At 35.6% G+C, this 10,966-nt stretch overlaps 2 protein-coding genes and 1 non-coding gene across 3 annotated transcripts in view; 2 read left to right on the plus strand and 1 right to left on the minus strand.

Annotated features, from left to right (window-relative positions):
- The first annotated feature begins 2,076 nt into the window (after nt 1-2,076).
- TRNAQ-CUG (transfer RNA glutamine (anticodon CUG)) lies at nt 2,077-2,148 on the plus strand. Its single transcript has one exon. It is a non-coding gene; the product is annotated as a tRNA-Gln (tRNA).
- On the plus strand, nt 2,110-6,662 carry LOC100800963 (uncharacterized). Its single transcript, XM_003553742.5, has 4 exons — nt 2,110-2,653; nt 2,914-3,019; nt 5,130-5,220; nt 5,551-6,662. The coding sequence occupies exons 1-4, from the start codon at nt 2,228-2,230 to the stop codon at nt 6,572-6,574; spliced, it is 1,647 nt and encodes a 548-aa protein (XP_003553790.2). The 5' UTR covers nt 2,110-2,227; the 3' UTR covers nt 6,575-6,662.
- A 937-nt stretch (nt 6,663-7,599) lies between these two features.
- Nucleotides 7,600-10,966, minus strand: part of LOC100794789 (protein DEFECTIVE IN MERISTEM SILENCING 3) — a 4,589-nt gene continuing 1,222 nt past the window's right edge. Inside the window, exons 3-6 of the mRNA XM_003554721.4 lie at nt 10,589-10,817; nt 10,057-10,248; nt 9,469-9,789; nt 7,600-8,138 (exon numbers count right to left, since the gene is read on the minus strand). Of these exons, the coding sequence (XP_003554769.1) occupies nt 7,967-8,138; nt 9,469-9,789; nt 10,057-10,248; nt 10,589-10,817 (914 nt within the window). The 3' untranslated portion in view covers nt 7,600-7,966. The remainder of the gene's footprint in view (nt 8,139-9,468; nt 9,790-10,056; nt 10,249-10,588; nt 10,818-10,966) is intronic.

A 10,966-nucleotide genomic window follows, 5' to 3' on the forward strand; every position in this document is an offset into this window, starting at 1 on the left:
TAGCAAAATAGTAACTACACGGGTTGTCCGTGCATGTGTACACTGATTTTAGCCATGAAATTTCACATTAATTTCACCTTCCTATCAAAACAATAACTCCCCCTAAACAAAATAAACTGCATAGTACAATTAAAGAAACTATTAAAACAAATCATATATTATGTTGCATTCATATCTAAACAAAGTCTTATTTCACGTAATTTTGTAACACTATTTTTGAATTTCACTAACAACAAATTTCAAATGATGATGAGTGATTTGACATAATATTTTATTGATGGACTCTTTAGCATAATTTGTCATTCATTTGTCACCTTCCATGGCTTAGATGAAGTCATATTCTCTTGCCCCTTATTCAAATTTGTGGGTCCATTTCTTTTATTCATTTTGAGATTTTTCTTGACATTGCTCCTTTGTGGTTCTTTCCTTCAAAATTAATGTGAATCCTATTATAAAAATACATTGACTCCTTCAATCAATTGTCATGTGATTGCACAATATTACCTCTCCCTCTTAACTCATTTGGGGCATCACCCCATGAAAGAATGTGGTGTTTTTAATTCCTCAATATGAAAGCAGTTCATGTTATGAACCAAATGTTGATTCGTGCAAATTTATTCTCAATTTTGTCGCTAATACATTTCCTTCCCTTCTCAATTTAATTTTCATGCCTTTACTTCGTAACAGTTTCCTCATGACAATCTAAGAAACAAAATTTGTTTCTTGGTTATTATTTGAATTTAAAGAATTCTCCATAATCCTCACTTCATCATCAAAAGCTTCAATTTAATGCATTTCCACATCAATCCTACCATACAATGTTACTATTTCTTGTTGTGGATCATTTTCTACATTGACATGTGGAGTTATTCCATCCCCATTGCAATCGGTGTCTCTTCGGGCACATTTCTATCTTATGATCATATTGTTTGCACATGAAGCACATCGCTTGGAGGAGACCTTTATATTTCTTATTTAATTATAACCCTTGAAACTAATGTTTTAATCAAATTGATTTCAACACAAACTTTGACGATTTCACCCATCAAGTGGATAATTTCAATTGATCTATCTTCAATATCATACCTAACTTGGAACTCACTCATCAAAGAAATTGACTATTATACAACTTTAAGGGAGTTTTGGAATTCGTATCTACACTACAACCTTGATCACCTCTTTAATACTTGAAAAAGAAAAAGGCCTCTATCTTTGCACAAGAAGATAGTGATTCACTATCATCCATGGAAGGGCATGCTTATAGTCTTGCTTAAAGGAAAAAACCATCACTTGATAATTCTTTAGTGTATCATTGATTTGTATTTTCCAACTTTAGCCCATTTTTTCATAAGTTTATTTTTTAGGATCTTAAAGCTTACCCTCCCCCCACCACAAATGTACCACTGGGGTATTATACCAAGCACTACTCTATTCAGTTAGTTATTTATCCCTAATACCATTATTTACAAACATGGATTGAACACCTCTTCCTTTTCTTATTCCCTTTAAAGAAAACATCACTACTCTCATTTGGAACATCCAACAACACCTCCTTGTAAGAATTACTCCCTCCTTTAACCCCTAACCTATACCATCACATTTTCTCATCTTAACTTTCTTTGTCCTGTAATCCAACAAATCCTTTGACTCATTGGAGGCCTTACACGAAATCCTAGCAAAGGACTCCATACAAATCACTTTTAAAAACTAAAATCTTATTTTTAAACTAAATTTTATAAAAAATATTTGATATAAAGATCAATGAAATAGGAGCAATAATTATACTTTATTTTACGACCTAATTAAAACTCATTCAATTTGAAGTGTGTTTTAGGAATCAATTAATGTGAAGAGAATCATTAAAAAGAAAAGGAATAATTTTCAATTTATTTAATTTTTATTTTTTTATTGATATTTTGAATATTTAGTAGATTACATCGATTTATAATAAAATAATAATAATTCATCAAGGTGTTTGTAAATGTACCATGAAACCCTACAAATGAAAGAATTACTGTTACGCGAAGATCAAATGCAATCAACGAATTAGAAAAAAGTTGATACAGTAGAGTATAAGGTTCCATGGTCTAGTGGTTAGGACATTGGACTCTGAATCCAGTAACCCGAGTTCAAATCTCGGTGGAACCTTATTTTTATATGTTTCAGTTACAGCTTCCCTTTCAGACACAAGACATGCCACGGGGTGGATTGATCCTCTTACAAAACCATGATATGTTCTTGTTCTCGAATAAAAGGTGTTTCACCCCTCAGTGTTTGGTTTCTGTGCAACGTGACATTGGGGTTTTTCATTTTATTTTATTTTGCAATGGAAACGGAAACCCGACGGAAAGTGGAGGAGATGGTGTTGGATATATTGAAGAAATCCAACATTGAAGAAGCCACTGAGTTCACCATCCGAGTCGCTGCCTCGGAGCGTCTCGGCATCGACCTCTCCGACTCTCCCAGTAGGCACTTCGTCAGAACCGTCGTTGAGTCTTATCTTCTCTCCGTTGCGGCCAATGAAATCTCCAAAGACGCAGAGAAGAAGGAGAACGAAGATATTGCCGCCAAAAACGACGACGATGTGAAGAAGGGAGATGTCGTTGCGGTGCCCAAACTGAAGAGGGATGATCCCGAACGCGTTATTTGTCAAGTAATCTATCCTTCCTATTCAATTCTTAACGGAGTAAAAGCCCTAGAACATGTCTTGTTTCATTAGTTTTGGAATTTAGGAATCGAAAGCTGGACCCTACGGAACATGTTTTGTTCCATTAGGTTTAAGATTGTGTGATGTTTCACTTAATCGATGAAGAGAACAACTCCAATTTGTGAACTGCACTTATTGATGTATTTTTATGTTTTCAAATTGTTGCATTTCATTTTGACTGAGTAGATATTGCTTGCTTGATCTAGCTGTCCAGCAGGAGGAACTTGGCGGTGAAACATTTCAAAGGGACAACCCTAGTCTCAATTAGGGAATTCTATATGAAAGACGGAAAACTACTTCCTGGTTCTAAAGGTAATTACATGATAATTTGATTGCTTTGCTCTTACAAATTCGCTGCTTCCTGCTTTTGTGTAGTAGTTTTTTGTACTGTAAATGTTGTTGGAATTTGCTCACGTGAACTATGCCCCTGGCCGTTATTAGACATTGTTGATATCTTATTTTTCTTCTACTTTTTTGAGTACGTGAATTCCCTTAACACTCACTGATTGCTGAGTATCTTTTTTAGGGTTTATATGACCTAGAATGTTCTTAGATGAGTTACATTTTTAATTATGTGTCTGGATGTTGGCCATGCCCAGTACTTTATCATAAGGTAGTCTCATTACAGTGTGAAAATCTCTGTTGTTGTGTCTTGCTAGCTTCGGGGAGATATTAGTGTGGCTATTGAAATTTTGGTCATTTGGTAGCTTTGAAATGAGGAGGAAGAGAAATAAAAAGGTATGACACGCCTTTTTATTTCTCCACAAAAGTGTGTGGAAATGAACAGTAGTATGCATTTATTGCCCAAAATAATTGATTATCATTAGTGTCAAATATCGCTTTTCATATGTAACCAATTTTGGATATCCCACAATTGATTATTTTTAAAACAATAATCAATTAAGGCTTGCACACACAATTACTTCAATTGATTTTCCTGTCAAGCACAATTGATTGCAAGAGTTTGAAAATCAGTTGTTTTAATTCAATAAATTATTTTTATTCTTTTTCTTATTTCTCTCTTCCCTATTTCTTTAAGACCAAACACCCCTATTTCTCACCTATTTCTCTCATCCCTGTTTCCATGGTAGTGATTGCATGATTCTGCTAGTCTACTGTGGCTGGGCGAGTATGTCCATGTGCAGAATTGGAAATTTCCGAACTCGGTAGAACCGTAGAAGGTTGCGCTAGTGGAATTGTGTGCTTCTATTTGGCAGGTCAGTTTTGACATCCCCCTCCCTTTGGGCTTGTAAAAGCCTAAGATAAAACTGAAGCCCCAAAACCAACTCTTCTATGACTCCCAAATCATGAAAACAGACCCTATCTATGCCTTCTCAACTTCGCACAAGCCCTCCCCTAAACTCTGCTGTCCAAACCACTGCAACCAGAGCCCCCCTCTGATGTGTCAGAGCTCTTCTGCCCCACGAGTGAGGTCGCCTCTTGTTCCTTTGCGGCTTTGTTTGTGCGGTTCTCTCTCCCTATTTTCTGTGAGCTACTGCTCTGTTTCTGGCGTTAAGTAGTTATGGCGTTGTGACCTGCCTGTTTCTGTGATTGAAATTTGTAGATGGTAAACCCAACACCTTCTGCTACTCCGTCATCTAGTGTTCATGTCTTGTGTTTTGTACTGGGAGTAGAAGCTAAGCACCAGTGCAGTATTTTAAGTTGTTTAGTTTCATTGTTTGTCATGAATTCTATATGGAGTTTTAGTGATTGACTTTCTTATGCTTATGAATCTATGATTATGAATTTAAGCTTAATTAAGTATTTGATTTATTATAATGTTTTTTCCTCTCATTTATACTATCTTAGATGCATACATAAGAATTTATAAGCATATATATTCATTTTATTACGATTCCATGATTTACGATTCTGTGGCCCCTTTCCGAGTCAGAATAGAATCTCGAGTTTGACTACCACAGCACCATGTCTATTTCTATTCATCTTATTTCTCACCTATTTATTTCCTTCCACCTACCAAACACACTCTTAAGGTGATTTCCACATGTGTAAAGAACATCACTAGAGGCATTGTGAGGAGGGTAAATCACATGTTTTTTAGGCTTGCGAATCATGGTAGAGGGAGGCCAAGAATTACATTAGAAGAAATTATTTTAAAGGATCCCATAGTCAATTATATCCTTGAGAATTTAGTTGATAATCGAGTCCAGTGATATCGCGTGATTCATGTAACTGAAATCATCTAATGTGACAAAGCTATTGTTGTTGTTGTGTCTTGCTAGCTGCTACATGAATAAATTAGAGTATTTGAGTTGAGGCCCCTGATTTAACTTTAGAGGATCATTACTTGAGTTGAAATTTGTCTCCATATATATGTGGCTCTGTTTTGTACTTTTGTTGAGAACTTGATTACTCTGAATTCTGAAACTAAACATGTCCCTACCTGTACTACTTTTTTTAGGGATAAGTTTATCTTCTGAACAATGGTCGACCTTCAAGAAGAGTGTTCCTGCCATAGAGGAAGCTATAAAAAAGATGGAAGGAAGGATAAGGTGAGTATTCAATGTTACCATATGAGCTATGTATGTGATAACATGAAAATTTATGACTTCCGAATGATATTTGATCACCCAAGTGTCAAAATGTGGTGGTGTGGAAATTTCTGAGTACATATGTGCAGAATGCTTATTTTTGTTTCTATTCTCCTGATGTGTTGATTGTTTACTAACTGCAAATTATATGATATTCTTTGTTGTAGTTTATAAGTTTCTGTATTCTTCTGAATATTTACTGCTTACTTTTTTGGCTGAAAAGAAAACATGTTGCTAGGTATTTTTTATGCGTATTTGTCTAACCTAGAACATGTAATCAACACAATGCAGATTGGAGCCTAATGGTAAGCAAAATGGAGATGCGTCAAATTCAGCTGTTGATGTTGCTCTTGAGCCCAATGGTAAGCAAAATGGAGATGCGTCAAATTCAGTTGTTGATGTTGCTCCACTTGAGCCTCATGGTAAGCAAAATGGAGATGCATCAAATTCTGTTGTTGATGTTGCTGCTCTTGAGCCTGTTGTCCCTATTGAGGTCATCCGATTGGATGGGAAGAATTTCCAATCCTGGGCTCGGCAGATGGAATTACTCTTGAAACAATTAAAGGTTGACTATGTGCTAGATGAACCATGCCCGAACCCTACACTAGGGGAAAGTGCCAAGGCTGAAGACATTGCCACAGCCAAGGCTGCAGAAAGGAGATGGCTGAACGATGATTTGACATGTCATCGGAATATCTTGAGCCATTTATCTGATCCTTTGTATAACCTGTATGCGAACAGAAAATTGAGTGCTAAGGATTTATGGGAAGAATTAAAACTGGTTTATCTGTACGAGGAATTTGGAACCAAAAGATATCATGTGAAAAAGTATCTTGAATTTCAGATGGTTGAGGAGAAAGCAGTTATTGAACAAATCAGAGAATTAAATGGCATGGCAGATTCTATTGCTGCTGCTGGGATGTTTATCGATGACAACTTTCATGTTAGTGCCATCATTTCAAAGCTTCCACCATCGTGGAAGGACTTTTGCATCAAGTTAATGCGTGAGGAATATCTACCTTACCGGAAGTTAATGGAACGCATACAGATAGAGGAAGAATACCGCTATGGAGTAAAACGAGTGGTTGAACATTCTAACAGTATGGAAGGATATCACCAGGCCTATAATGGTGGACATAGGAGGGCTGACTATAAGCCATTGGGAATGTGTAGGAATAGGTCAGAAATTAATGCCAGGAGCGTACCCTGTAGTGTATGTGGCAAGAGGGGACATCTTTCTAAACATTGCTGGAGAAGAAATGACAAACAAACTAATGAGAGGAAATCAGAAGAGGATGAGCGTATACCCACATAAGTTGATATGATACTCGGGTGCTACCCAGTAGCTTGTACAAACATGCTTTGTATTTTGAATTAGGGTATACAAAACCTGTTTTTTTTTAGGGCAGGCAAGGTAGGCCTTTTTTATTTTGGGGGGGGGGGGGGGGGGGGGGACCGGGTTTAAAATTCTTGGGGCCAAAAAAGGCCTTTAAATTAAAAAAATTGTAAAAAACCCTTTTTTGGCCCTTTGGGGGCCAAATGCCCCCTGGTTTTAACTGGCTATTTCAAGCTAATGGCCAATTGATTAGTGCCCGCATCGATAACGTCCAAAATTAATTTTGAATCACACGTTCTGTTCTATTGTAGGAAATTGATTTTGTACGATAGTATGTGTTTTGGTAGTGAAAATTGAGGTGGCCAAAAATATCATTTGCTTTTGGGTATGAAATTTATAAATTATCTCTTTTTGTCTAGTTTTCTTTTGTCAACCAAACAAAATTAGTTTTTCTGAAAAATATCATATTCAAACATAAACTTTCTCAAAAATCTACCAAAAAAAACTTTCTTAAAATCAATTATATCAAAATCAATATTTTTATATCAATTTTATCAAAATCTAAAATAAACACCATTAACTGGCAACCGATGCAAATGGCACCACGAAGCAGCTGTGCATAGGTTATGCATATCAACTCTAGCATAACTCGTAGCAGTGACTCAACAGAGCTGCACCAAAGAATAAAATACCTGTAGGATGATACAAATAATGGAACTTGGAATTGAAATGTTAAAAAAATACTTAACGGAACATATGCAGGACTTTTACTGAAAGTTTATGGTTTAAGTTAAATATAGTTCGTGTCTGGAAATGTAGTTGTACTTTTATTTTCAGGGACCATTTTGTGATATTTTGCTGTGCAACTGCAAGTCTAGTGACTTCCTCACTAGAATCTTATTTTAAAAAGAATTTTTGGTCCTACACACGAGCAATTGAAACTGAAAGCGGCTCATGTTGCATCTCTATTAATCAGAGAACGAGTTGGAATTGGAGGACAAGAGTGAAGATCACAGGAATTTGGATGTACTCATGTGACAAACGTTCATTTTCAAGAAAGTGGCAGTCCCCTCCCCAGCAAGTTGCATCATTCAAATGGAGAAGCTAACTATCCAAGGTTTCTCCTGATTGAAATTAAGAATCAGACATAACAACAGACACGGACAGTAAGCAAGCATAGCTCCTTGCTTAAGTTACATCAAGAAGTTCACTATGTGATGTCTATTTATGCACACCTGTCTAATTTCTTTGGGACATATCCCTCATGAACTATGTTCTGCAAAATTAACAGCTAATGCACACAAATTGGATGTGGTTAGTTGTTACCATGTCTTGCAAGGTAACTTTCCATAAATAACTTTTCAGGCTTGCCTAGTGAAGTTTCCCTTTCCTATAATCCAATAATTGCTGCTCTCTGTGTTTATCTGCAGCAAGTTTAGAGGTTTCCCAATTCAGCTTCCTCACTGCCTCTTCAGTTTCAATATAGTTTGGAGGTACATCAGATCCTCCCGAAATTAGAGGAAACTTCACTTCTACATCTTTCCTACAGCCAGAGAGTGTTGTGAGAAATTTCATTCATAATAAGGCCAAGAAATATATATCAGATGTTAGTCCTCCGAATACAGTAGTTTATTTAGATGAAAGCAAGAGAAAGAAAAGAGTGCTTTAACCTAGAAAAGAAATAAATGGTCATAACACAAGTTGTCAAATGAGGAGAAAAAGGAAGTCATAAAAAAAAGTAGTTCTAACTGCTACTATTCGCTTAGGGATTATTCAACTGCTTATCTTTTTCTCTCATTTCATGGGCATGGAAGTTGAATTGTCAAACATTTATGACGTTGGCTATTTTAAATGAGTGTATGTTAACAAACCCCACAAGTATTTATTAATGTACACCTACTTGTTGTTTTAGAAGGAGACAAGGAGTACATTAACAAGTTACACTTTAGATGCATTTTAAGATAATCATAGTTATAAGTTGCTAACATACTCCTTAAAAACAAGTGGGTGTATCATGTATGCTAGTAAAATCCCCATATATACGCATAATATTTGTGATCATAATGGAAAAACATCGTTACAGATATTTCCATTATCCATATCAGAATATATTCCTTCCCCAATGAACAAGTAGCAAATTTCCCCCCAACCCATATTGGAATGTTACAAAAAGCATTAGTCCTACTCAAAAGAAGTATTTTCTCTACAATGCCTGCTATTTTACTATAGATTTAAGGATACATAGGAAAAGATAGGCCTGTATGTAATTTTAGTGCCATTCTCAAAGTATCAAAGTCACATCCCAAATGTATTTCTCAGAAAAAGAAAATTAAAAAAATGGAGGATACTCCTTGGATATGTATTGATATCAGGAATGGGTGTGACACTGATACTTGTGCCGATTTTGGAATATCTCAGGTTTTCATGGATTAGCATGTAGCCTCCCAATCATACCTTATTTTATTTAAATAACAGACTTTTGCCTCTAAATTTAAAAATGAAAAATTAACCCTCTCATACTTTCCCCTCCAAACTTATCCATCTGACATCATAGCAACTCCCTAATTAAAACTAGGTCAATTACCAATCCATTGACAAGCATATCACAGGAAAAAAAAATCATTTTTCAGTATGTACTATATAGAACATAAAATACCGATGTGTTATGCATACAGGTGAGTATATAATGATGTTTCACTGAGGATATACAAATCAACTGGATGAAGTATCAACTGAACATTGTTTTATTAGGTTATTGAAATGAGCAAAATTGAACTAAAAGTATTAACTATCATAGGACGGGCAGAAAATTGAAAGAGAATCATCTAAATAAAAAAATGCATTAAAAAGGGCAAATTTAATTTGACACTGACCTACTACCAAGAGCAAACATGCCACGTCCCCTAATCATCCCACCATCCAAGGACAAAGCTCCGTCGTGAATGCATGGGAGAGCAAGCAGCATTTCATTCCGGGTTTTATATATTTGTAGGCGAGAAAAAAGTCCATAAAACAGCGTCTCTCTAAGACCGTACCCACTGTCAGTAAGAAAAGATAAATATTTTGAATCCAAATGGATCATGTTCACCGCATAATCAAGAAACCCAGGTGGGCACTCCCCATTAGGTAATCTTGGCTTTGGGAGAGCCAATTTCTTTTGTGGATCATTGGCTACAAAACCTCCAACAAAGGGTCTGCAATAAAAACAAGTACAACAGTGCTTTAAAAATTATAAGCAAAGAGCTACATCTTCCTTCTAAATTATGCATGTGTAAAGTTGGATCCTATCAAGTGAGTTTTTCATTCTTAGAAAGAGAACAATAGACAGAAAAACTAGCACAGGGCGCAGCACACAGATTTAACCTTAAATATAATCTTTATGTCTATCTCTCTTTACATGAACCACCTATCCAGCGAAAAACTCACTAGAGGAGCTAAATTCACATATTTGTCAAACTTGCCTTATATCTTCAAGAGATATGACAACAAATCGGCCATTTATTCTCTTTCCAATTGAAGACCCTATACCATGCAATCCACCATTACAGTTTATCAAGCCTTCAGGATCATACTTCTCCAGTGCATTAATGCCTTCATAAGAACTGCACACAATTGCAAGCATTGTCTCCAAGCCCAAAAATTCAGAAAGAATCCTGTATTTAGACAAAATGCAAGTTTTTTTTTTTAATTAAATAATTGTAATGGAAGCTTCTTTCTTCATGGTTATGCTAGTAGGAAATAGACTAGAAAAAATTGGAGTATGCTAGTCAAGTTCAAAGATTCACACTAGTACCAATTTCCTTGGAAATTTCACAGATTATGCTACATGAATGGTCTGCAAGACATATTTAATGATTGTATTAAAAGGGCTATGAGACTCATGTTCTAAAATCTGGAAAATTAAATAAGACCAAAAAAGATATTTGTTGCAAGATTGAAATCAAATGACCAGATGGATGTTAAAAATTTGAAAATAAAATAAATTTTATTGACCTGCTAAGATCATCGCTCTCAACTTTGGCAAGGGTTGCAACAACTCCCACAACATCCTTTGTTAATGTCAAATTTGATGTCTGTGCATTAACTTTTAGCCAACTAAATATACTAGCAGCAGAGTTCTCTTTCTTCATTACCTGTTCCATTGTTTCCTCTTCAGTATGAAAGGCACCATTTCCATTCTCTAACGTAATTACATTAGTTGAATGGTACCTTGCAAGACTCACTAAAATTTCATCAGCCAAAAAATGTTGGAGTGACTTATATAAGAAAAGTGTAATTAAAGTGGTTTACTAAACTAATGAGTAATGATGTGATGTTGAATTAGATTGAGTAGTTAATTCCAATTTCTAATTACTCCCCTCATATCCTCCC

Source organism: Glycine max, chromosome 19, assembly GCF_000004515.6.
Source record: "Glycine max cultivar Williams 82 chromosome 19, Glycine_max_v4.0, whole genome shotgun sequence".
Taxonomy (NCBI): domain Eukaryota; kingdom Viridiplantae; phylum Streptophyta; class Magnoliopsida; order Fabales; family Fabaceae; genus Glycine; species Glycine max.